The sequence below is a fragment of the Rutilus rutilus genome (genome assembly GCF_951802725.1).
Source record: "Rutilus rutilus genome assembly, chromosome: 9".
NCBI lineage: Eukaryota > Metazoa > Chordata > Actinopteri > Cypriniformes > Leuciscidae > Rutilus > Rutilus rutilus.
The window spans coordinates 18,296,696-18,324,582 of NC_140223.1; the positions used below are offsets into that span (position 1 = coordinate 18,296,696).

The 27,887-nt window shown below is 39.0% G+C and overlaps 1 protein-coding gene across 1 annotated transcript; it reads left to right on the forward strand.

Annotated features, from left to right (window-relative positions):
• Window positions 1-2,806: 2,806 nt before the first annotated feature.
• On the forward strand, window positions 2,807-26,940 carry LOC311297455 (uncharacterized protein; the record flags this gene model as incomplete). Its single annotated transcript, XM_084419729.1, has 32 exons — window positions 2,807-3,127; window positions 3,977-4,200; window positions 4,439-4,594; window positions 4,939-5,127; window positions 7,439-7,556; window positions 7,645-7,755; window positions 7,824-7,995; window positions 8,085-8,247; window positions 9,482-9,670; window positions 9,756-9,930; window positions 11,388-11,527; window positions 11,812-12,113; window positions 14,192-14,349; window positions 14,659-14,886; window positions 15,414-15,749; window positions 15,820-16,194; window positions 17,284-17,454; window positions 17,528-17,685; window positions 17,782-17,919; window positions 18,096-18,255; window positions 19,448-19,581; window positions 19,814-19,939; window positions 21,416-21,605; window positions 21,684-21,749; window positions 21,840-21,980; window positions 22,058-22,117; window positions 23,338-23,454; window positions 23,725-23,876; window positions 25,905-25,991; window positions 26,260-26,406; window positions 26,496-26,654; window positions 26,782-26,940. The coding sequence occupies exons 1-32, from the start codon at window positions 2,920-2,922 to the stop codon at window positions 26,938-26,940; spliced, it is 5,409 nt and encodes a 1,802-aa protein (XP_084275855.1). The 5' UTR covers window positions 2,807-2,919.
• Between the last annotated feature and the right edge of the window lie 947 nt (window positions 26,941-27,887).

The following is a 27,887-nucleotide window of genomic DNA, read 5'->3' on the forward strand; positions in this document are numbered from 1 at the left end:
ACAGATTCAGAGTAGCCACTATGATGTCACACCAAGGCCAATTTTGACGTCACTTTCGAGGTCAATACTGGGATATGTTTACTACTAATCAGAGGTGTTTGGACAGCTCTTATTTAAGTGAACAGGGTTGAAAACTAGATACATAACCTCTATTTAAATTACAAAAGCGCGTATTAACATTACGATATGGACTTCATACTTGATACTCTGTCCCAGGACTTATGTTGCCTTTGAAGTTCACTCTGTGAACTGAACTGCATGACATTTGGCTTAGTTTTATCAGTCGTGTTGAGTCCTACTTGGCTTTCCAACAGAAATTACATAGAAATAAGTCACAGAGAATGAGCCCTCCAGCCTGTGCTTGCTTCATTATCTCTGACTCTACGAACAAAGGTGCTGTTTGTTTTTACTTTACTGAATGGATCCTCTTAGATTTGCTTTGAGTCTACATGGCCAAAGCTAGTGATAAACAAAGCCAATAGCAGGATACTTTGAACATTTGATTATTTCAGTTTAGACCTGGCCTACTTTCTGGCAGCTGCATGTATAAGCGAGTATTTGACAAACAAAGGGAATTGTGCAATAAAAATGTGCACCATTTTAGATACCAAAAGTGCTATTTTGTTCCGGGTAACGTGTTGTTGTGCAAATCTCATAGGACTACATGTAACTTGCCCCATTGATTTTACACCAGTGCAGTCTGAGCAATAACATGATTTAACAAGAGATGTTATATTAAATCGTTCAATTCTGGTGACTTTGGGAGCAGCATTTTTACATTTTGTTGACTTATTGGCATTTGAGTTACCTAGTCAACTAACATATATACACACATATACATATATACATTATATATATATATATATATATATATATATATATATATATATATATATATATATATATATATAAAACTTAACTTAACTTAATATAAATACATAGAGAGAGACTATTCACTGACCGCAAAACAAATGTAAACTTAACAGAACAGGCTTTCTACACTTTGCAGAACTGGATCTAACTTAAGTTACTATATTCATTCGCAAATTTAGCGATCATGCATTGCCGTCGAAATGGCACCCTTTACATTGTTTGTTTAACCGGACCATAGATAAATATCCACTCTTCCAGCGCTGTTTTGTTGTCTGTGTGTGTTACTGTTAGCTTTAAGCGATTCAGTTCGTGAGTGAACTGTTCGAATGCCGTATTCATTGAAATAAAGCCGACTCTGAGTGATTCATTCATTCGCGCTTCAGTTGAGAATTCTAAACAGTCGAAAGGAACGAAGTAGCAAACACACAACATGTAGTAAAATTATCCTACCAGGTAAAATGTTTCTCGGGCAATCCATTCTCAGACAAGGATTTGCCACAGCAGTATTTTATGGTGGTTCGAGCCCCAGGAAAAAGAGCCTAGCGAGTCGTAGCGACTACCGACGCTTGCTTTTTACAAATGCGTCACTACTGAGCTCTAACGACGGACAGACACAGTAGTTATAGTCCAGGTCTAAAGTAGGAATTGCAGGACAACTCTCCATGTTTGGAAACAAGATATTACAAGGTGTCTTACGGATAAGAGTTAACGTGCAATAAAAAAATGTGCAAAAGGATGTTTTCCGGAATTGGGGATCAGTTACTAAATAATTGTAATTCGAATGTCTTTATTTATTTGTATTAGTTTTTATCAGACATTTTGCAATTTTAACACTATACCTACCTTGTCATTTGAGTTCATACTTACGTAGACCTAAAAGTGTGTGAAATGTCAAAATATAAGTCACCATGAGGTCAAAGTCCACACAAACTCTGCAAGTAGCCTAATTCAGGGTCCAAGTTCATTGATTTTGAAGCATAAAAAATTATGAGGTCACTATAGCATGTGTGTAATGTGTATGATGCATGCTTTTTAAATGTAACATTTTATGACCTGTTTACATAATATTATATTTTATACAGTTGCACAGTTCAAAGATTTTAACAATTTTAGCTTATGTAAGTGTTTTGTGTTAATTCAGACATTCTTCCACTGAGTCCACATTTAAAGCAGTTCCTTATCAGAGGTTGTGGAGGGTCAGTTTGATAACGATGAGCGTCAGGAACCTATTTTGCTGATTGCCTCTTCAAAGCTACTCTTTTCCAACAACGCAGATTCAGAGTAGCCACTGTGATGTCACACCAAGGCCAATTTTGACGTCATTTTCGAGGTCAATACTGGTATATGTTTACTACTAACCAGAGGTATTTGGACAGCTCTTATTTAAGTGAAAAGGGTTGAAAACTTCGATACATGACCTCTATACCTCTTTTTAAATTACAAAAGCGCATATTAACATTATGATATGGAATTCATATTTGATACTCTGTCCCAGGACATATGTTGCCTGTGAAGTTCACTCAGTGAACTGACCTGAATGAAATTTGGCTTAGTTTTATCAGTTGTGTTGAGTCCTACTTTGCTTTCCAACAGAAATGACATAGAAATAAGTCACAGAATTCCCTTGTGTAGTGATATAAGGCTCTGGATCCTGCAGATTCAACTTTAACCCAGATAAAGCAATTGGTTTACTAGGCATACCATGGCCTTCTCGCCTATGGGGTGCATCAAAGGAATGAAAAACAAGGTTTGTTGTTTTAGTGACCCATTGCTTGTTTGAACACAGAGTGCCTGCAATCTTCACTTCTCCTGCCAAACTATTCGAGAAATTGCACACTAGTAGAAACTGTCTGATAGGACTTGGATTTTTCCTCATAAACCTGCAACTTGTGAATGATTGTTTTTTAGATGTGCTGAAAGACATTTAAAGCACAGCCAAAATTAATCAGTTTCATGGTTTCACAGTGGCCTGTAATCTAAACTGGCAGCATCAGGTTGCATCTTTCTACCTATTGGCATGTGTGATACTTTATCTCTAGACGGTTCATGAATCATTCAGCATGGCAGGGAAAGAGCTTCCTGTATGCCTTCGGGCTGTCTCTGAGCCCTGGACAACATAATGAAATGATGTGCTCTTTCAGGGTTTGCCTCTTCTGGCCTTACCTACTTTGCTGGTTCTTCACCCTAAGACTGAGCCTTGCTGATGGATCAAACATTAACCTAAGACTTCCTGAAAGATTTTCCTGCAAACCAGGTAACTTGCACTTTTCTGGGACATGACGAGGTGAAAGTTCATCAAGTGGGTGTCTAGTCCCAGAGGTTATTTATTTATTTATTTTAATGAACATCACATTAACTGTCTTAAGTTTTTTTACCATGCTTTGATCAATGTGTTTTGGCTACTTTTTAAATACCATTTATGTATATGTGTATTATTATTATTAATAATAATATTTTATCCTTGTTCTAAACCCAATCTTTCAATGTTAAACTTTAAAAATGCATTATAAAAATTATTACTGAAATTACGATGACATAAAAATAGTGAAATAATCATAAACCATTTCAATATTTATTGTTAAAATTATTTAAAAAATGTCCCACCTCAGTTGTGGCTTTATTTCCACTTTAAATGCTTTTTTCCCCTGAAATGTTTTTTATTTTTTATTTAAAAAGTGTGTTTAATTGTTCACCAAGATGAAATATTAGATCTGTATGAAGAAAATCAAGATAAATATCACCTTTTATTTAAATATTTTTATAAGCCATTTCCAACCAGGCTGTAATAATGTGAAATTATAAAAAAAAAGTGTACAAATATTATTTAGTTTTTTATTTAGGATACAGTACTAGTTATGACATGAATACTCTGATATACTCACAAATAAGTGATTTTATTTCAAATTATTTTACACGTCATTTCCATCACGGTAGACAATGTCAGAAGACAAATTAAACTAGTTAGAGTGAAAAATGTGTTTTAGGAACTCATTGTCTACTCTAGAAGTCTACTGGCTCCAATGTACATAGTTGAAGAAAACCTTAAATATGAAATGTAAGAGTTTGGTTGTTGGAGAACCTTCTACTTGTATGCACTGTGAAGGCTTTTACTGCCCGGAGGGAGATGAGGGTCCAGTTCCCTGTCCCAGAGGAACATTTGGACCAAGTTTCTGGGCCACAACCATAAACAGCTGTATCAGCTGCCCACCACATCACTATGGACCTAGAGAAGGCATGAGCAGTTGCCTGCCTTGTGGGCCATGGTCACAGCAACCTCTGCCTGGACAGGACAGCTGTACTTGTCTGCGAGAGGGTCAAATCTTCCAGGTAAGAACTTATTGCATTGTTTACATAAGTTCCCAAGCATTTCTAGCTAATTGCATCCCTGTAGGGAAACAATCTGCAGACCTCTGCTCTGACAGAAGCTCATGTTTCAGCCCAGTGGGAATCTAGTTACCACTCTCACTGACTGCTGAATGATCTTTTCATCAGTTACTACCCACTAGGGAAATGAGTCAGGATTTGTTGTCTCTAACGGCTGACATCTTCCCAATCCTGAATGTAGGCCAGTGACGGACAGTGTCCTTGTAGTTTGGGATACACACAGAAAGGAGAAGCCTGTGTGTTGAAGGTCTATGACATCTGCAAGGATGGAAGAGCACGTAACCAGCATGGAGAATGTCTAGACCACAAGCAATGGAAGCATTATTGCTCCCAGCAGGTGAGCGTCCACATAAACTGAGGTAATATTGAGAAATTGGTACTACAGTCATGCTGTTTGCACAAAGATGATGACATACTTGCTTATTCGGTCATTAGCAGTGAAAATGTTATGAATGGTGTGTGACGACTCGCTTATTTTGCTCATGAAGGGCATCCAATATGGGATGTTTTCTTAGTGTTGAATGGGTGACCAGTTGCCTCTAAAGTAAAATACCTTTCTCCATGAACTCTTACTATGCACATAAGGGGCCTCACACTGAACGTGACATGTGACTTACCCTTGGACTCTTGCAGCCCAATGACCCCGTTGATAAGTAGGTCATATGTTGTACCTGCTTGCAGGTGTGTCCATCTACTGAGTCATACGAGGGCTACGATGGCTCCCTGGGTCTGTGTGTGTGCAGAGGTCTGTCCAGGCCTGAGTCAGACAGAGTTGAGTGTGTGGGCTGGTGCCGGAACACCCCGAGTCCAGTTCTGCAGCTGGTTTGCGCTGGAAGCCTTTACCTGCTCTACACCGAGTCGAATCAACAGGTCAGGTCATCTACATCGTTATTTGGTGTTAGTAAGGAGGCCCAAAACATGAGAGTAGTGTCTAGTCTTGGGGGTAAAGGCCTGTTCACACCAATGACTATAACTATAACGATAAAGATATAGTTCTAAAAATCATTATAAATATAAAAGAATATCAGAGTCCACACCACAACTAGGATTTCGCCCAGAGAAACAATATAGTTGGAATCACTTTCAGAATAATTTTTTCCAGCTGAACCAATCAGAATCCATCCCGTAAAGAACTTGAGCATTTAAAGTGACAGACGACAAAACTGCAGCGCACGCATAAATAAACAGAATGAAATATCGTCCGCTGTTGTGGATGCTATAGTTATCGTTAGTTATCTTTATATTTATCATTCTTGGTGGGAACGGGCCTCAACACATTACAAGCAATATGCAAAAAAACAAATTTCAAAAAGAAAAATCGTATGTTACTTGTTAAATTTTCACCATAATATCTTTATTTACTGACAAATACAACTGAAAACCTCTTCCTTTTTCATGTTAAAATATGGGTATATTTAAGGTGTATGCATTTACGTATTGTAGGAGTTTTATGTTTAAAAACAATACAGCAAAGTAAAATTGTTTTCTGTGTTTTTTTTGTTGTTGTTGTCAGAAATATAATATTCCAGTGTGATTGGTTGTTTAATGTAATTGTTTTTTTTTTTTGTATAAAAACAGATTTGGTGCATAAAAAGTCTATATTTCTATGTAAAATTTCTATAATTTTATGCAAACTGTGCAGTGTTATTTTAGTTTTATTTTATATACAATTATTGTATTTATTCATTTATTTAATTTATTTTTATATATAAAAGATATGCATCTTTTATTATTTTTTGTGTTTTTTTCAAAATATTTCTATTTAGCTTTTTTTCCATTTTAGTTTTATTAATTTTAGTACTTTTATTTTATTTACCAATTTTTTCCAGTAAATTTTTCATCTAATATTTACATATTATTTCAGCTTTATTTCAAATGTAAACGATTTTTAATAATTACATTTACTGTGATGCTTATCCAAGTTAAACAGCTTCTGGAACAAGAACAAATGTAGGGCAGGACTCGATTTCGTCCTTTAGGAATTGATTGGATTGTAGAAAGTTGGACGTTGCTAACTAAATAGAGGCAGATCTGAATGCCAGTTTGCAGTGAGCTGTGGAAAATATTTAGTCCCACTCTCCGCCAATGCGTCTTGAAGAGAGCATAGGCTACACCGCTTCGAGGGGGAGGGGAGGTTAACGCTTTTGATGAAAGATTATGAATTCAGATTCATTTTTAAAACAATAATGTTGTGCATTGATAAATCATTTATAATAAACACTACACATTCTGTAAAAATTAAGAATTGCTCATTTTGATTTCATGGTAACTTTTACAACAACACTGCTGTGTCGGGGTATAAACGTATGCAACAACAACAACAAAAAAGTAGCACAAAAAGTAACTTAATACATTGCTTCTCATAAAAAGTAACAATAATTAAGTAACATAATTTAAAATATAAATGTAATAATTATCACTAAGAAAAATAAATCAAAATATATAGATTCTTTTTTATAAAGAGTAACACAATGGAAACATAAAAAATACTGTAACAGTATAATATGTAAGGGATAATGTAGAGCGAGGCGGTTGTTATAGCGAATACAACCCCGACAGGCTGATCGGGACACCGACGCGAAGCGGAGGGGTCTTGAATCAGCCTGAAGGGGTTGTATTCGCTATAACAACCGCCTCGCTCTACATTATCCCGCTTATTACATGGCTACCCACCAAGTAAATCAATAATTTGACACAAAAAATATTGATTTAAAAAGGAGTTTATTGATTTTAAAACGATTGTATTGCTTCCGCTAAAGAAAATAGTCCGTTCCGTCTCTACGGTTAGAATCCTGCGTCCATAGCAACGCTCTGTTTTTCATGGCAACGGTGTGTTATACTTCGCAGCGGTCTATTATCAAGAAATAACAGACCGCATTCTACATTGGAATTCAACCAAGCCATGTAATAAGACTGTACAAATCCTCAACAACAAGCGAAAAGTTGATCTAGTATTTTTATTCATTCAAGTATCATAATCCATAGGATGACTGACAGCAAAAAAGGAAGGAAACACAGTATGACTGGATAACTTTAACACAGTACACAATGTGAGGGACTTGCACATGACATTGAGAGCGTAATACAGCCCTAAATACACAAGTGAGAGCACCGCACAAACAGCGGTAAGATAACACTCTGACCTGTTTGCCATTAAACTATCCTTGTGTTTTCTTAAAAGGTGAGCATGTCGGGAGGCGTGCTGGAGACCGTCCTGAAGCACTGGGACTCCCGTGGGAGCTTGGAATGCAACGTGCCGCTCAATTTCTCTAGGCCTGTGTATACGGTGCAAACAGGGGGTGAGTGGCCAGAGACATGGGCAGGAAGTACAGAGGGTTTCGTGTCCACGGTTTATCAGCAGCCTGCTGTTTGTTTGCTGTTGCGCAGAGACGGGCTTCTTTGGTCTGCTCAATGCTGTCCCTGTCGAGGTCCGGAGGTTGATCCTGGCCCACAGCCAGGAAACCAACAGCCATTTTGAGCCCCTAGATACAGACAGAGGTATTTAATACATCAAAATGTATATTCCAGATACCATATTGGACATCTAATGAGATTTGTTATGTTAGGAAACATCAAAGACAAAGAGGAAGATTGGGACACTCACTGGTCCAGTAAATCATCAGCGTTCGGTACATCCGACATGCGGCCTGGAGGAGTCTTGAACCCAACAGCATGTCTACATCCTCGGGATATTCTTCTCTTTACTGTGACCCAGCAGCACTACCCTCAGTATGATATGTAAGTACATGCTGACATGTGATTCATGTGCTGCCCATTCATTTTCACTGTCCCAGATTGTCACAGAGGGAATCCTGCTTTTTTCACAGGGACAGCTTGTACAACACTAATGCTGCGTTTGACTGGGGACCCTTCAGATTACTGGCACAGGACCAAGAACTGGCAAGATCTGCCCACTCCCTTTTCTCCATAAGTCTCCATGAGCCTGGGGTGTATGCCTTCAAACTCAGCAGCCACCAACATAGGCACATGGTATTGTGATCTGTTTTTATGTTGTGGCCGATAAGATAACCACTAAATATTCAATATTAAAATTCTATACTATTCACTCTAAATAACTTTAAAAAATAAAATGCTAAAAACCTGACATCAATTGTTTTGAATGCTACAAGTGAATTTTAGTATCACAGTTAACTTGGGCTAATTTCAAAGTTACTGAATTTCAGCGCGGGATTGCACGTTTGCGCATAATTTTACTTATTCCCGCAGATTTTGTGCTCACATAGCACACGCACATAGAGCTGCCTCAGCGCTTAACCAGTCAAACACACAAAATAATGTCAAAAGGCCGGTCTTGGCGAGTATTCATGTAAACGCAGTAATTTATGCTGAGAAAGAAAACGCATGTGTAACAGTACAATTATCCGTGCGTCAGGTCTTAAAGTGACAGCACCCTAATATACCTGCTGCCAAATAATGAGATAATATTAAAAATATCTATATGGCAGTTTTTCCTCATAGTATCGATGCTATAATTGTGGCCAGTGAAAATGGTTAGTAACTTTGGAAAACCACTAGCCACAGTAGCTGGTGGGCAAAAAAGTTAAAGGAACCGTATGTAAGAAATGTATTTCAATTAATCATAAAATGGCCCTGATATGTCACTAGACATTAAGAAATCATGTTCATTTCAAATACTTATATCACTGACAACAGTAGTCCGGCCAGGATATTGTCATTTAAAAGTGAAGTTGCAGCCCTCAACTGATGTTGATGTTGTCATGTTGTGTTTTGGCCTGATGCGCCTCCCTCCACCTATCTACCAATCACGAAGTCAGTAGTGTTTCGGCATCCGGGTTGCCAGCTCTGCTCTAGTTACCACAGCTGCAGCTACGAACGTGTCGGATAAAAAATGTCTAACGTTACGAAACCTAAAAGACCTCGTTATGAATCCGAAATACGCAAAACATCTCTCATGAAGCATAAACATAATTAACAGAAAAAACCCTCACTGTGTAGGACTCGTCACTTGCCATTGGAAGCTCCTTGTAGCAGCCTACGTTCCTGCTGGATCCTGCAGCCTAACTGGCAACCTCGAGTCAGGGGGGAGGGGGAGGGGATACACCGCTCTACAGTAATTTGAAAGTGGTTGCAGTACCAGTTTTGGCCACAATCTTACATACGGTTCCTTTAAGACCTGGTTGTAATAAACTAAATCAACCTCCATGTCTATTTATTGGTAGATGTTGTTGTCTGGTCCTTTCAGTATGTGAGGGTAGTGCCTACAGGTGGAGAATGTTATGACACTGGAACCTTCTTCCCATCTGACCCACATCATTTGACTCGCATGGGCATCGCGCAGAGGCGCCAACTGTTGCTCCGCCCCGACTGGCCGATGATCGGTGGGCTTTTAGCTGGAGCTGTTGTAGTCTTGTGCTTGTGCGTGACAATATTGGTAAGTGATAAGGAAGGCTTAAACAAAAACTTTGGGGTTAACAAAGCCTGACTTATTGAAGTGACTGGGCACTGTGTCCTCACAGATCCTGTTCAGGGAGTACGGCTGGCCTGAGAAACTGCCAGCTCAGGCCAGGTACCGTCATCTGCAGCTCAGGTACAACATGGATGACTATTCATCGAAGGGCTCCAGGGTGGTGGCTGTGAAAAAAACACACCGAAACCTGCAGGTGGGGTTGACAGAGGATTCAGTGCAGAGAGGTAACCTACTATAGACACAACTTTTTTAAGTACAGCCAGGGGCTACGCATGCCACATTCTCACACAAATAGACCTGTCACCTCTATCACCTCTGAGCCTGTACATCCCAGGATCCTTGTCCATAATGCCTCATGCACAGCCAATATCATATTATGAGTTGAAAGATTACAGACTTCACATAATCTAACAAACATTGCTAACTACAATAAGGAACTAACAATGAACTGTACTCTAGGTTATTGTTCATTTTACATAAAGTAAACTACAGATTTTTTTCTGTAGTCTCTTGCTCACCAAGGCTGCATTTATTTGATCAAAAATACGGTATGTTTATTAATATTGTGAATTATTATTTCAATTTAAATGAACAGTTTTCTATTTTTGTATATTTTAAAATGTCTTTGGTGTCACATGATCCTTCAGAATCATTCGAATATGCTGATTTGCTGCTCAAGAAACATTACTTATTAATGTTAAAAACAGTTGTGCTGTTTCACATTTTTGTGGAAACTGATAAAAAATTGATTAACAGAAAATTTTAAAGAACAGCATTTATTTGAAATATAATTTTTGTAACACTCTATATGTATTTACTGTAATTTATGATCAATATAATGCATCCTTGCTAAATAAAAGTGTTAATTTCTTCTTCTTTTTTTAACTTACTTACCCCATATTTTTGATCAGTAGTTTAGAACTTCATTGTCAAATGTTACCCAAACATAGATTTGAAATTTTCTAATTAAATAAAAAATATTTGTATTATTATTAGATGCATTCTGCTTAAATTGTTATATTTAAATTTTCCCCCAAGTACAAACATGCAAATTTGGTAGCAGATAATACCACATTTTATATGAATGTTATATTATAAAATATACAATTGTTGTATTTGAAATTTAGAAATTTAGAAAAGACATTTGTAATGGGTGCCCAACAACCAGGAAAAGGAAATGTTTTATTAATGAAAGTCACTTTTTTTCCTATAGATTCCATGTTAGAAAATAAACAAACATGACATATATTGATTTTTGAACATGGAACATTCCATTGAACAAGGAATCCCCATATGTTTCACAATAAAGGAGAAAACAATTACCCCAAGATGTCAAAAGCTCTTTTATTTGCTCCAAGTAGCATTTGAACATCCATTGACAAGATTCTTTATCTGCTTAAGATAACCATGATATCAGGCTACATTCGTGACTGCAGTAGTAAACTGACTGTGGTGCAAGTTTTTAGCATATCCCTGCTGTTTTGGCAGAACTACATCTCAGTTTGACAAACACTAAAAGTACTAGACAGCATCGTACACAGTTATCAAAGATTACTCTTTGCTTTCAAAACAATAATTGTCAAGAGACTTATTGGGCATGACACATTTGGCTTTCCTATGGTGTTATATCAGCTCCGTCCAGAGTTAGAATTCCTACAGATTGTGCTCGCATTGTCCACAGCGGTGGCTCTGGTGTCAAATGAGTTCTGGGACTATGAAGAGCAAGTGGATCTCGAAGCCTTCAGTTCCAGCACCTTCTACGACATCCTGCTCAAGCACAGCGTGTCTGTCACAGTACGCCTCGGACAGCTCAGAGGAGAGGTGAGACTCCATGGGAACAAGTCTTAATTCCCATCCTCAGAGCTTCAAATATCACCCTCGTAAAGTTCAGCCATATTTATAACATATTTTGAATAGCATCACCGAGATTCTCGGTTGCAATTAACAATCTCTCTTGTTTCACTGTTCTGTATGATACTATGATACAGAAGTGAATTGTTACTTCCCTGGGGCGAAAAGTGTGTGGGTTGAGTTGTAAAATGAGTTGTAAGTATAGCGTTCCTTTGTAAGCTTGTTTCATTGAAGGAAACGTGCACCCTGTCTAGGTGAAGCAGCTCTACCAGGGGGTGCTGGGGAAGTTGAGAGAGCTCCACCCTGGCTGGAGGATGTTTGGAGGGAAAACTGAAGGTTTGGAGAGACAGGTGGAGCAGGAGACGCTGCGACGAAGAGCGCTGGGGAATCAGCTGACACAGCTACTGGACAGTCAGCTCCAGATCCTGCAGGTGGAGATGAGAGCGCAGCAGGCCATGCAGAAGACCTTCAGAGCGCGAATGAGGGAGAGCGCCAGGCTTCTTAGACTGCTGGCTGAGGGTCAGACCTCGCTCTGGGATAAACACATCAAGCAACAGTATGTCATGGAGAGGCAGATATGTATCTGTCTGTTTTTATCTCTGCTTGAAAAAAAAAACCTCTTCAAACAAAAATGTGGTTCATAAATGCTTTTCAGTTGATTAAAATATAGGCCCAATGATTAGATAATCACACTAAATGGCATATACTACCGTCCAAAAGTTTGGGATCAGTAAGATATTAATACTTTTGAGCAAGAATTTGTAAAATTAATCAAAATTGACAAGACTTTTATAATGTTACAAAAGATTTCTATTTCAAATAAATGTTCTCTTGATCTTTCTACTCAAACGTGTATCACGATTTCCACAAAAATATTAAGCAGCACAACTGTTTTTAACATTGGTAATAATAAGAAATATTTAGAAATATAATACATTTTTGATCAAATATACAGTCAAACCAAAAATGATTCAGACACCAGATATAATGTTTGATATTTTTTACTAGTGGGTGCAGGACACTATAGTTCATTTATGTAAGTGAGGATAGCAAAATAAAGTAAATTGTGACATATTATACCCAAAAATTCTTCATATAGTGGACTACCAGTAAAATGTATAAAATTTGGGACCAAAAATGATTCAGACACTTTGACCTGACCATGTTTTTCTTTAATTGCCAACGCGACCTTTCTACACCACAGACTGAACAAAATTAAGCATTGCTTGGTAATTGGTTGACCTAAATTGGTATTATCTAATTGTGTTCAGCCAGCTTAGGTAAAGGGCTATTCACATACGGGCCGGGGTACACTCTTGTATTACTTCTTCTGTCATTTTTTTCAGTTGTCTGTGTCACACAGGAGGCATCTCAAGAAGACCCCTCTCAAGACAAATCTTTTAGGGATTAAATTCGGATAAATCTGTTAAATTTGTGTTACTTTGTCATTTGAATTCGAAAGCAACTGTGCACTTACAGTAAAATGGTTTCTTAAAAACAACATTTCCCCATAATAAATGGTGGAGAATCCCTTCGTCTCATCCTCGTCCCAGCCCTCTTATCACATTTCCAGATCTATAATCACAAAGCGAAAGAGAAGCTTAAAGCTTTGTACTTTCTGCACACAATTGTGATCGTTTTTCAGATCTGATCTTTAGGATTGATTGTCCAGTGACTACTGTGATGACATTGGACCTGTATTTTAGAATGTGCTGTCTTATATCCGATATGCCTGGCTGTAGTAAGATTTATACGTTATCATGATATGAAGAGAGTTAAAAGAAAGTAGGTTTCATTGAAGATAGAGAGGACTGGAAACTAGACATTTAGCCTCAGTTCATGTCTATGACCTCAGTGTTGAACTCATGAGGCACATCAGATAACATGAGCATCAGAGACAGCAGCAAGGTGTCCTTGAATCCATGAACTGCATGACACTGCCAGGCCACCACAAAACCAGGGTTTGTGTGACTTCTTGCCTCTGGATACCCAGCCTCTGCATAACCCTTCAATTCCCTCAGCGCCTCCTTCTGTTTTCACAGTACATATCACATGGACACTTCAAAGCCCAAATCCTCTCATCCCTGTGTGCTGGCATTCCTTAACCTTAGTTTTTGCAAAAAATATTATAGTATAGTATTGCATATATGGTATACAATAGTATCTCTTTATGGTATTTACATTTATTTTTTGGTAGCTTATATATGTTGCAATAGTTTTACTATAGTATTTATGTGTGTGTGTGTGTACTTGTACTATCGTTGTGAGGACCAGTTTGAGTTTTAGACCATTGGAGTGAGGACAAAGAGAGTAAAGTGAGGACATTTTGGCCGGTCCTCACTTTCTGAGACCCCTTTAAAGGCCTGTTTGAGGGTCAAGACTTGGTTTTTGGGATAAGGTTATAATTAGGTTAAGGGTAGGTTAGGGTCAGGGTTCGGGGTAGGCACTTAGTTGTGATGGGTAAGGTTAGGGTAAGCGGCTAGAGATTGCATTTTGTCAATGAATGTCCTCATAAAGATAGATGTACAAGAATGTGTGTGTGTGTGTGTGTATACAATATTTTAAATAATACTTATATTACTTACTTAAATTTTTTCTTCATCAGTTTCCTTGGGTATATGTTGTGCATTGCAGTGTTGTGGAGCGGGTAGCTGTGCTGGCTGATGAGATGACTGAGATGGTATCAGTGGAGAGCCAAAGGCTGGGATCCTGGGTTGTGCTTAAGGAAGGCACTGGAGCACAGCTGTTATGCCCTGCCACTGGATCGGTCCTCAGTAGGGAAGACGCCATTGGTTAGAACTATTAAAAACATTTGTGTGAGAATTTACAGATATTAACCATATAATTCAGACCTAATGTTATTGTATATGATGAGAATGCTTTCAGTCAGTGACTGTGCAATCACGCCCCCTAGTGGAACTTTAACAGAAAATAGTCAGCTACACCACTAGGTGGAAGTATTTTACAACATAGCACTCGTTTGGCTGCAGGTCAAATCCTGACAAATATGCCCTGAGGCTCAACTTGGCATGTATGTGGCTTGACTGATTGATTTAAGTCTGTGGAAACACAGAATGATTGCACTCCTTTACCCTCCACAGCTCCTGACGGATCTGTTAGGGCTTGTGATGCCGTTCATGTAGACCCCCTCACAGGCCTCATTCAACCCAACTCTAATGCCCATATGTTATTGGCCAGTGGGCACAGCATGCCAGTGCCCCCAGACTTCTTCCTGCACCCCCAGACCGGCAAACTACTGCCTGTGGCGGGAAATGTGGGCTTTGATCCTGCTTCCTCCACCCTTGTCTTTACAGCCGATGCTTGTGTGGGTGAGTCACTTAATATGCTTATTAGTATGTTTAAATACATATTCTGTGTTCAGTACAAGTTAAGATCAGTCAGCAGCACTTGATTTTTAATTAAAAATTAGACTTGTTTACTTTAAAGAAACCAGGTGACAGTGAGGCACTTGAATGTAAATACAAGGGGACATAAAAGCAAAAATGTGATGCTTATTATTTTACAAAAGTACTTGAGTTTTAAATAAAACGTGTATTAGGTTATTTAAGCCATAGAGTTGTTCTTGTCATTTTTATGGTCATTTTAGGTGTTATGTTGTGATGGCAATGAAGAAAAATTGTAAGGAAGTAATATAAATATAACATTTCAAATATTTTATTCATTAGTTGTTATTACTTTTTTTTACTTTTTATTTTCAAATTTTTTATTTATAATATTATAGTTTTTTTGTTGTTGTAAGTTTAACATTTACAGTAATCTGATTAAAACGTTTTTTAACTGCTTTTTGCTAAATCAAGATTACGGTGAGGCACCTGCAATGGTTTTCTCTTCTTAGGTGAGGTGGGGAAATGGGAATCACCCCTGCTGCCTTTCATTCCTTACCCTCCATCCCGCCATGCTGAAATCCATGCTGCTTCCAAACTACGGGGGCTTCGTTCAGGCCAAAGGCTGGTGCTTGGAGGACCCATGTGTGACTATGACACTGGTGTTCTGGTGCCTATTCTGGCAGTCACCATCCATCCGCAAACAGGACTGGTTTATCCTTTGGGTGGCGTGCACATGTGTCCCATCTCGCGCATGCGGCTGCCCATTCAGATTGGCTCTCCCATGCTGGACCCACGTACAGGCAACCTGGTGCTCATCACGGGGGTCAGTCTTGATCCCCACACAGGTCCGTTTTCTGTATGTTGACAGAATCTCAGCACGTTCAAACAGCCTGATTGATGACTGTGTCTGTTCAGGGGCTGTACTTCCAGTTGGGGGGCTGCTCCTGTGCGAGTCCTTCATCGAGCCCTTGAGCGGCCGGATGGTGCGGGTTGGTGGAGGCAGCGTGCGAGGAGGGAAGGTGGTGCCTCATGCTGGGGGTTTCCAGGCTCTGTTGGACAGCCAGGCTCTGGGCGCCTGCTTGCGGGTGGCAGAGCTCATGCAAGGTTGCTGTGATGAGTGGAGCTCAACAGCCGCAGATCTACAAGGTGACCTCGATAGACTCTCGGCAGGAACATCTGAGCTGGAACAGGCCTGGAAAAGCAGCCAACATTGTATGTTGCAGATGCTGAGTCGTCTGGAAGCCGTACAGGAACAGGCCAGGGGTGTGGCGGAGAATGGTGGTAGTGTGGGTGGGTTAGAGCTGTTTACTACAAAAGATCTGTGCAAAATCTGTATATTAATATAAAGGGTAGGTCAGTACAAAAATGTTCCATTCTGCCAAATGGTTACTGTTGATACTTTTGTAAAATCATGATCAATTTACCCTGCGCCGTACCCCTCCTTAAAAACATGAATAAACCAAATTGTCTGCATCTCAGACTAGGGTTTACTCTTTTCTAACGTTTGTGGAGGATCTGTGTATTTGGGTAGTGTTAAACACAATTTAGTGGAAATTATCCAAGAATGTTATGTCCAAAGAGTTCACAGTACCAAGATGTTAGAAATATTAGAAATATTTGTAACTTCCTTTATACTAATGCAGTCTGTTTTAATCTCTAATTTTTTTCTTATCTGTTGACTGTGAGTGTGTGCTGAAGTGTTTTCCTTCATTCTGAGTTGCAGTCTTTGGAGTTTTAAATGAAGTTACTTCTTTAAAGTAAAATGGCAAATAAAACACTTTGCTATGTCACAATGTATTCCAGTCCATGTAATAATAATATCCAATCCATTTTTACCACTTTATGTGCAAATGTTACTGAAAACCATGCTGTTCACAGACATCTCCAGTTCATTCTTAACTAAGGGGGCAGAGCTTAGTGAAAGGTCATTTAATATGGGATGGGATCTCATTCAAACAGTGTAAGAGCTTTCAGAATGATCTTTTATGATTACAGTGGTGTTAACTTGAGGTTATGTAAAGAACTGTTATTAATATTATGAGATGCACTACCATTCAAAAGTCTCTTACTCAAGAAATATCAAGGCAGAAATTATTTGATCAAACATACAGTAAAATAGATAACTAATAATGTTATTAATAATGTTTATAAGATAATGTAATTTATTACTGTGATAGAAAAGCTGAACCTTTAATTTAAACTTTTTATTATTTTTGCATTTTAGTTATTTTTATAAAATATTTTTTTGCATATTTTTTTAAATATATATAATGTTTGGTATTTTATTTGTATGCTTAACATTTACACTAATCTGATTAAAACAGAAATTCTACTGCGTTTTTTTTATTGTTTAACTTTGCCTCCTTTCTGCTCTTTTAGGGGAGATCAAGCTGCCTGGCATTGAGCTCTCCTTGCCAGCTCTACCCGGGTTGGAGTATCCTGACCCCGGAGGCTCGGGTTTGCATGTCCCAGTTCTCGGAGCTCAGTTGGACTGGGTATCAGGCTGCATGGTGCCTCTGGCAGGAACCATGGAGGATTCAGATGGAAAAGGTAATGGAGGTTACTAGGAATGTCCAAATCCTGTTACATTAATCTCTAGGTGTTAACCTATTACGACTCTCAGGGCTGGTTCCCATACGTTTTGGATCGCAGACGGTGGACCCAGTGACAGGGGTGCTGGCTCCAGTTGTTGGGGCCAATCTGGATGTTTGGAAGCGGACTGTGATTCCTGTAACTGTGTCCCAGATTCTGACTTTAGTAGAAAACCCAGACAGTGTAATGGTGAGCGAAGTCGAACTAAATCACATCACAGCCACATAAAAGCTCATTTGGCTTGGGGGTGTTTACATGTTTGCAAAATGTATTTGTTTGCCTCAGGTGGAAACCCTCCAGAAGGAGAGCAGCGCACGGGGCAATTACTGGCGTGAACAGACACTGAAGGAAGAAGAGATGGTGGGAGATTTTGACAGAGCCGTTAAACGCTATCTATCCACGTCCATACATGAGCCTGACTGTGTGAGTTGACTCCACAGAAATGGCACTGCACTCTGTGGCCTATTTAAAATGCAAGTCTTTTGACCAAGTGTCTGTTTTTATTTCTGTGAGTGTCAGAGTGATAGAAAGCGTTTCCACCATCCTTGCATCCTAAATGAGATGCTGCGCATTTTCGTGTGTGTGTGTGTGTGAAACAGATAGACTGGATGGACACCGACAGGCAGCTAAGGGAAAAGCTAAGGGAGACTGCCGCTGAGGTTCAGGAAAGCGCTCAGTGTGAGGCCCAGAGAAAAGCTCTCCAGAACTCAGAGTTATCTCTGCTTCTACCAGCCCATGTGTTACATGCTCTCACAGGAGGTCAGTCCTCACGCTCATACTCCCACTGTGAGCGCATTTAACGGTCATGCTTTAAAGATTCAAAAAATAGCATTCACGATTCTTGGTCGGTAAGTGTCTTTTTTAAGTGTTTTTTTTTTTTTTTTTAAGAAGTCTCTTATGCTCACCAAGGCTGTATTTACACTAATTAAAACACTAATATTGTGAAATACAATTTAAAAGACCTATTTTCAATTTCATTATATTTTAAAATTTAATTTATTTCTGTGATTGCAAAGCTGAATTTTCAGCATCATTACAACTTCATTGTCTGTCACATGATCCTTCAGAAGTCATTCTAATATGCTGATTTGGTGCTCAAGAAACTTAAAACAGTTGTGCTTCAGTTTTTTGTGGAAATTGTGGGGGAAAAATTTAGGTTTGATGGATAAATAGTTGAAAATAATTTATTTGAAATAGAAATATAATTTTTTATAAAACATTATAAATGTATTTACTGTCACTGTAAAAAAAAAATGTCAATGCAAAATTTCATTAATTCCTTTAAAAATTAAATTAATTAATTAAATTAATTCCTCCCCCCCCCCCCCCCCCCCCGCGCAAAATATATGTAACAGTTGTCTGAACTGCCTGTGCATTATATTCCAAGTCCTCTGAAGTCATACAATAAAGTATATTTGTTTGAGGAACATACCCAGATTTAGGTAATTATTCACTGATAATCTTCCCCTCCAGTAAGCAGTTAACTCAAGAATCAAATCATTGAACCAGTAGGTCGAACTCTGATTTTTGAGCAAATCAATATAATTTGTTCATCAGTTGTGAAAAAATTGTTCAGTCACAATATTGAACAAGGATCAGGATCACAGATCAGTTCAAAAGAATGATTCCTTCACTTATTCGGTTTTTAAGTTCAACCCACTGATTCAGTTGATCTGTTCGCAGCGGTTCTCGAGTTACTCGCTGGAAGAGAAAATGATCGATGAGTAACATAACTTTTAGAATGTCCTTCACATAAAGCCATCATATGACTTCAGAAGAATTGAAAAAGTCACCAGTTTGCAAAAATGTTAAAAAGTTACAAATTGCCTTGAGAGTTTGTTGGCTATATGTCACTGTAATTTTTTGGAAAACCATATTGCCCTCAATTTTATTTCATAAAGCAGCTTTGTTTCATAAAAGGTTTCATTTCTGTGTGAACTCTTCCTTAAAGGAGACGAGGAGGAGTGGGAGCAGCAGTGTTACTGGCACACCGAGCTTAAAGCCGTGCTGAACCATGTGAGTGTGTCCATGGAGAGATTGCGGACGGACCGGGATCAGCTATCAGTACAGGAAACGCAGCATCTGGTCAGCTTGTTTTCACATTGAAACTCTCACCCTCAAACAGAAACATTAAAATCTGCTGAGCTCATTACTACGTTGTTAAACAGTTGAATGAGCAGATCAATACATTGGAAGCTTAACATCCTTTGTGTGTCTATTGGTGTGATTGCCAATACTCTGGCTTTGCACTGTCCATTTTCCAGTTTAATGGAGTCTGCTCTAGGATATATAACACGATGTCTTGTGACTATCACAGGGTGAGAAACTGAGGGAGCAGGAACTGTGGGAGCAATTAATGCAGAGACAAGCAGAGCTGGACGCTGTGCTTTCGTCCCTCCACAGTGCTCGTCTGGTCTGCCAGCTGCGTGCTGACACCGCGCAGGTAACATGTGCCGGAGGCTAGATGTGTAATGCATGCTCGTGGCACTGACCGATAATTGTGCAGCGATGTCCTTGGTTTATCCTTAGAGCTGTTTTGTATATACATTGCCCGGCCCAAAAAAAAGTTGCTGTTTGGATTTAAATTGACAAATGCTTAAAGGGTTAGTTCACCCAAAAATGAAAATTCTGTCAGTAATTACTCACCCTCATGTTGTTCCAACCCCGTAAGACCTTCGTTCATCTTCGGAACACAAATTAAGATATTTTTGATTAAATCTTAAAGTTGTCTAACTCCTCCATAGGCTTCTAAGGAACTGTATCACACATGACCAGCGTCGGCCAATAGTGAGCCTACGTGGTGACGTGCAACACAGACGCGCTACGCTTAAACACTACGCAAAAAGACCCGAGGCCCAGAGAGAAGGAAATGAAAAGTGGAATAAAGTCGTTATTTTTGTTTGTTTTTGCGCACAAAAAGTATTCTCGTCGCTTTATAAACTTAAGATTGAGCCACTGGAGTCACTTGGACTATATTAACGATGTCTTTAATACATTTTCTGGGCCAGCAAGTTTCGGTTCCTTAGAAGCCTATGGAGGAGTTAGACAACTCTCAGATTTAATCAAAAATATCTTAATTTGTGTTCCGAAGATGAACGAAGGTCTTACGGGGTTGGAACAACATGAGGGTGAGTAATTACTGACAGAATTTTCATTTTTGGGTGAACTAACCCTTTAAGAGTCTATGATTGGATCATTATTGCAGTGATTATTATGTTTCTAGCATGTATATGTTTGGCAACAGTCCTAACCCTAATTAATGGAGTGTGTTGTTTTTCATTTCTTAAACCACCATGTAAGAAGAGACACCATGGCCATATTCCAGGATGACAATGTCAAGATTCATCAGGCTCAAATTGTGAAAGAATGGTTTGGAAGAAAGAAAGATATTGACCAAAAATGGATGCACCTCTTGATAGAAATAAATGTTGTGATGTTATTTCCATCAAGAGTTGCATCGATTTTTGTTCAAGGTCTTGTACTGGCAATGCAAGAGTCAAGCACTCTGTAAAGTCTACTCCAGCACATCCCAAAGACTTTCAATGAATTTAAGGTCTGGCCTCAGAGGTACCAATTCATGTGTGAAAATGATTATTCATGCTTCCTGTCAACCATTCTTTCACAATTTGAGCCTGATCAATCTTGACATTGTCATCCTGGAAATATTGCCATGATGTGTCTTCCTACATGGTTGTTTAAGAAATGAAAAGCAACAAACTCCATCAATTAGGGTTAGAAGAACTGTTGCCAAACATACAACATTCTAGAAACATAATAATCACTGCAATAATGATCCAATCAAAGACTCGTTTGCTCATTTAAGCATTTGCCTATTTAAATCCAAACAGCGACAATGCTTTAGGAGACTTTATTCCATATTTTCCCTTGACAGTATACTAAATTGATTCTCTTCCTCCAGTCTTTGGTGTCTGGCACATTCTGGTTTAAAGACTTTGGTGTGCTGAAGCCCAAGGGTGTCAGGAACCCTCTGAAAGTAATAGCCATGACTCAGCAGAAAATCCTTCCTCGGCTTGAACGACTTATTCAGCTGTTGGAGGAAAGCAAAGCACTTGGCCAGTCTACCAGCACACAGCCACAACAGAGCTCTGGTACAATATCCTCATTTATGCTTTATTATAGAAACGTTAATCATGTTTTTGTCTCAGTTGTGAAACCTATCTCAAAAGGGAAACGGGCGTTTGGCCGGGAAAGCGCTTCTAGAGCATGGACCGAATCTGTGTCTGTTATGAAAGGTATATTTGAATACACAGAATAAATAGCAAGATTCTGGTTGTCAATACTGTAGAATTTCACCGCTGTGTTTGTGTCTCCGGCTACGCCAGGTGTCTCGACTCAATCCCTTAAAGATCAAATGAAGACTCCGTCTGCGAGTGAACAGAATGCCACGGTGCCCTCTCTTTCTCTGTCAAACCCATCTTACACTCAGAAAAGCCAGGAAAAAACACATCTAAACAGCAGCCAGGGTGAGGTTGTCTTAAGTCAGAGATGTTACCGGCATCCTCATTTCAGATCGCGACATGTTCTCTCTTGTTTTATTCAGATGTCCAATCTCTCCAGGAACCTGGTCTGTCCGCAAACATCAGTATCCCAAAGCTAGCAGGTCAGAGCGTTTTACTGGAGCACTTTGAGTGAAACTTGCAGTTTGTGTTTAAGAAAAGTTTCCTTGATCTTGAATCCAAGTTTCAACAAGAGGAGAACAGTGAAGCAAAAACATGATTTGCTACATTGCTTTAGCACATGACCCAAGTAGTTATTGAGGCTATTAGCGTGTTTGCTAAGGCAGGCAACACAAAAAAGAGGGAATTTGCTCCTGAGAAATGCGATAGCTGTTGATAATACTGATGAGCTTATATATGTATACAGTGATAGGTAGACGTGGATCAGCTGAGAGTCAGCTGATGCGAGCTTGACTAACGTGACCTGCCAGAACTGACCCTACGCTTGATTTCATGTCAAATAAGACAGCCTGCCTAGCCTGGGTTTGCCTAGCGCGATTTTACTAGGCAGCCTGGACACCATGGACCAGATTTTCCTCTCAAAAAGGGAACCAATCACAGAACGGGGAGGGAGCAGCAAGACGATGACGACGTCTATGCGACACACCGAAGCAGTTTGTTTATATCTATGGATCCAACATGGCAGCAGACGCGAAGTTACCTTTCGATGCAGCCTTAGATAGTGTTCTAAGTAGTTTAGTCGCTGAACGCCATCGTGTACACATTAATCTCTGACCCGTCGTCTTCTTCCTCGTCGAATTTCTTTCGCTCTACAAACGTCATCTGGTATAATTGAAACGATTGGCTATGAGCTACGTACAGGCGCATTTGATAGACATTCGTAGCGCCCAATAAACGGCTCTGGGCATTCGTAAACCACGCCTCAAATACAAGAAAATGAACATGTGGTTCCCAGACCACGTCTTAATGAGACGAGGTCTGACGTTAGCCAGGCTACAGACAGCCAAGTTTTATTAAAAGTCTATTTTGCCAGCAGTGAGGTGAGATCAATTTTGTATGAGGGCGAAAGATTTCCCCATGCAGATTTCAAACTTGTTCAAGTAAGTCACATGGATTTGCCATGTTATCCAACAGAAAGCTTACTTTCTGTACATCCGCTAGACTATTGACAATAGACAACTAACTTTTTGGCCACAAAATTCTCTAAATATACATTTTTGACTGCAGTTAATAAAATGGCCAAAAAAAGAAATCCTAAACTTACACTGAAAGTAAGAGTCAAGTCATATCCAGAGTATTAAAGTGACCTGGGAAACAAAAAGTAATTATTTTCCTGTTCTGTATTTGTTTTACGGTGTTGCAGGGGAAGAGTGGTCCAGACTAGTAGCGCTATCTCCTCTCTTCCAGCTGATGAAGGAAGTGGAGCAGCAGCTCAGGGATAGTGCCAGAGATAGAGGCCTGCTGAAGATCCAGCCCTCGGGTCAGGCTCTAATTATCACCACTGAAACGTGCAATCTGAACTCATCACAACTGCAAAGTCATTAGTGTAGCAACAGATGACTTAAAGCCATGAGAACCATCAACATGTCAGTCGAAATATAACTTGAGCTTTATTTTAGCATCTTCTTAAAGGTTAAAGGGATGTGAGAATGTAATTAATTAACAACTTTATTTTGTGTTAAAGTTTGCAAAGATGCAGAGTGATCAACGTGTGACACATTAAATGGTGTGTGTTGGTACATGCATTCAGGTGCAGGCCGGTCGTTCATGGATTTCATGGATGCACAGTGGGAGTGCGAAGGAGAGCTGATTCTAGTGAGCTCTGAAACACTCAACCCACGAGAGTTTCTGCTCTGCCAGCATGGACAGTTTCTCCTCCAGCACCTTCAGTTATATAAAATGGTCTGGATCTGTCTGTCTTTCTCTCACTTGCTTTTACAGTATGTGTGATTCTCATAGAGTAACTAACAAAATGTTTACTTACTTAAAGGGGGGGTGAAACACTCAGTTTCAGTCAATCTCATGTTAATCTTGAGTACCTATAGAGTAGTATTGCATCCTTCATATCTCCAAAAAGTCTTTAGTTTTATTATATTTATAAAAGAAATATAGGCTGTACCGAGTCTTTCCGGAAAAAAACGAGCGGCTGGAGGCGTGCCGTGTGGGCGGTGCTTACGCGCCTATAGCTAACAACACACAGACATTTGAAGCAGTTTTACTCACCGCCTGCGGTTCCAACGCACAACCGTGAACCTTTATCGTTGGGACTGCTCCATCCTTAAAGGAGAACTCTGGTCAATTTTAACATTGAGCTCATTTTTTTGTACATTTGGAGTGCTGTCAGTACAGAGAACAACGACAAAAATCGGTGTTGCCTACACCGTGTTATCCTCGTTTTAAAATTTGCACCCTGTTGACTTCTCTTAACATCCTTGATGTGTCATTACAAGTGCACAGGTCATGTGAGTGATTCCTTCGGAGTGAACGCGGGTGAATCTGACTGCAGTAGATGTGAAAGAAATATATAAAAAATGATGTTTATTCAGCCAGCGCACATACCTGTATTTACATCCTTTTTTCGGTCGAAGTCCACAGTAGTCGATTGTCGAGTTCACGCGCATAGGTTTAGTACCTATGATCACGCGCGTGAACTCGACAATCGACTATGTTCACTCTGAAGGAATCACTCACATGACCTGTGCACTTGTAATGACACATCAAGGATGTTAAGAGGCTAAAAGCAGGTTTAAAACTTGCCCCATTGAAGTCAACAGGGTGCAAATTTTAAAAAGAGGATAACACGTTGTAGGTAACACCGATTTTTGTCGTTGTTCTCTGTACTGACAGCACTCCAAATGTACAAAAAAATTAGCTCAATGTTAAAATTGACCGGAGTTCTCCTTTAAGCATTAGATCTGCAAATCCGGCAAATACTTCCCTAAAACCGAGCACAGCGCTTTGATGGGCGTACTGCTTTCGCTCTCTCGCTCTGGTCTACGGGTGCGCGCGCGCCCTTCCGGGAGAAGTGGCGCCCTTAGGACCCCTATAAGGAAATCCTGCCCCATCTGACGTCACACAGGCCCATACTCGAAAAAAACTTTCCGAAACTTGTGACAAACCGGAAGGAGTATTTTCGGCATAGAAATACTCCATCAAACGTACAACTTAATTTTTGAAACTTTGTCCATGTTTAGCATGGGAATCCAACTCTTTAACAGTGTAAAAAACTCAGTATGCATGAAATAGCATTTCACCCCCCCTTTACATTTTTTTTGTGACATGACAAAAACAGTAGGTTTTAACGTTGTTGGGTTGCACATACAGCTTATCTTTGATTTGTTCAGGTAGATCATTTAACTGAACCAGTAAAAAAAAACAAAAAAAACATTTGAGTCACCAGATGGTTAGTTATGACATTTTACGAATTTATTTTTCTAAAGCGATAATCAAAACAATATGAATTAATATGAATGTAAATGAGAGTTTTTTTTTTTAATGAAGTCTAGTATGCCCACTAAGGCATAAATAAATAAAAACAGTAATATTGTGTACTATTATTACAAATCAAATTTTCTATTTGAATATATTTTAAAATGTGATGGCAAAGCTGAATTTTCAACATCATTACTCCAGTCTTCAGTCATATGATCCTTCAGAAATACGAATATGCTGATTTGCTGCTTAAGAAACAATTCTTATTATTATCAATGCTGAAAATTGTTGTGCTGCTTAATATTTTTGTGGAAACAGATACATTTTTCTTTAGAATTATTTGATTAATAGAAAGTTTAAAAGAACAGCATTTATTTGAAACTTTTGTAACAGTATAAATGCCTTTAGTGTCACTTTTGTCAAACTTTTAAACGATTGTGCAGTGGTTTCATACCTTAAAGAAATAGTTTGTTCACAGCTTTGATTTCTTCATTCTAGATACCAGCAGTAACACTTCAACTGGCTTCTAGTCTTCCTTTCAACAACTACAATAACAATGCTTTCCGCAACTCTTTCTATTATCAGGTATTTCTCAAATTATGCATGTACATATTGAACCAGCGAAAAATAGAACATATGGAAAGTTATTAATAATATACCACACTTTGAGAAGTGATAATTAGCACCACTTTCCCTGTGATATAATTGGTTTCACTCACAGCTAGTTTGGTTGCAGTAAGGTTAAATTGCCTTATTTGTCAGTCACCGAGTGAGCTATAATTTATTCATGTTAAGCACACTTAGAGCTCTGTCATACAAACCCCTGTGCACTTAGCACTCCCTATGTCTTCAGGAGGAAGAGAGGACTCTGTTTGTTCGCCGTCGGAGGTTGCAGTCAGTGGGTGGCTTTTCTCTGCTGCTCATGCACTGTGCTGCACACATTTCCACCAGTCAGATGAGAACAGACTGTGATCCTGCCTTTCAGAGGGCCTTTTTCAAGGTGCCGTATGCAATTGCCTCACACCAGCACATCTTGAAGAAAACAAGAATGAATGTGCTAATGACCTCATGTCCTGTCCCCATTTACAGGTTTTACAGGTGGGCCTAAGTGAGCTGTTCCATGCCAGACTGGGACAAACTGATAGTCCAGACGACGAGAGGACAAAAGATTTGGCATCAGATGCAGCTCTCGATGGTCTTCTGCTGGAAAGAGTGCAGAAGCCAAGTCCTGGGATTTTCACAGAGGATGTAAGTTTTATTTATTTTGCCATATTCGCCCCTTACTTTCTCAGTAGCTGTTGCCAAGTAATTCACTGGGATGTAGCAGATGCCGTAGGATAGGACTGATCTTGACTGTGTGCTGTTTTCTGGGCAGGAGGTTTTGGGGCATCTGCACAAATACAGAGAGGCTTCAGTGTTCCGCCAGGTCGAGAGTCTCCTGAGAGAGTCTCCTAAGAGCCTGGAGATCAACCACATCAACACCGACCCGTCAGTCAGCGACGGCCCAGACAGCCAAGATGCCGCTCCTACATGAACTGACATTTTAACTTTGAACAGCACTGTCTTTCTGACAGTGATAAATCCAGCTTTCAAAGGCATGTTATATACTGCAGGACATCTCACGGCCTTATCGTAACAGTACAGTAACAGCCCTTGGACCAAGTTCGAGCACCTTGTTTTGCTTCAGGACCATCTAGTGTTGACCCAACACAGCTAGCAACTATAGCTGTGACTGAAAAACATGCCTTAACTAAAAAATTATCTGAAAATATTAATGTTAATATTACCATAAATTGCATAGGTCCAACAACTTGACAATGTTACACAATTTGACATTGTTGGCATCTACCTAATCTGACTAGCTTCTGCCAAATTATGCAAATTTGCACCAAAATAATAGTTGATTGGACACACAAACTTTGATGATAACCAGGATGCAATTTGTTAAAAATTGGGAGAGGGGTATTTGAATGAGAATATCATCATGACATTTTTATGAAGAAATTCAGAAATAATATAGAAATATAAAATATAATTCATATAAATTCAGAAAAAATAAACAGGAAAAATACAGGAAATAATAATTTAAAGTGAATTTGCTAAAATAAAGTATATTTGTAACAAATATTAAATATAACTTTATATTTATAGTATATCTATAATTATAATAAATTTGTTCCAATAGCAGAAGAAAACAACCATAATGGTGTTTCCACGCCTATCTAAAAAAATAAAATATATATATATAGATAGGTATTAATTAAGGCAGTCGGAAAAGACAAAATATGTCAAATTTAAGTAACACTATCAGCCGGTGTAATCAAATATTAAAATACAACCTCGCAGCAACATTTTTTTTTTTAATTTAATGCCAAGATAATAGTGTTATAAATGTACCTTTCAATTTTTTAAAGATGAAAATATAAAAAACCTGGCTACATTTATGACTTTAATAACTCTGGAGATCTATACACAATTATA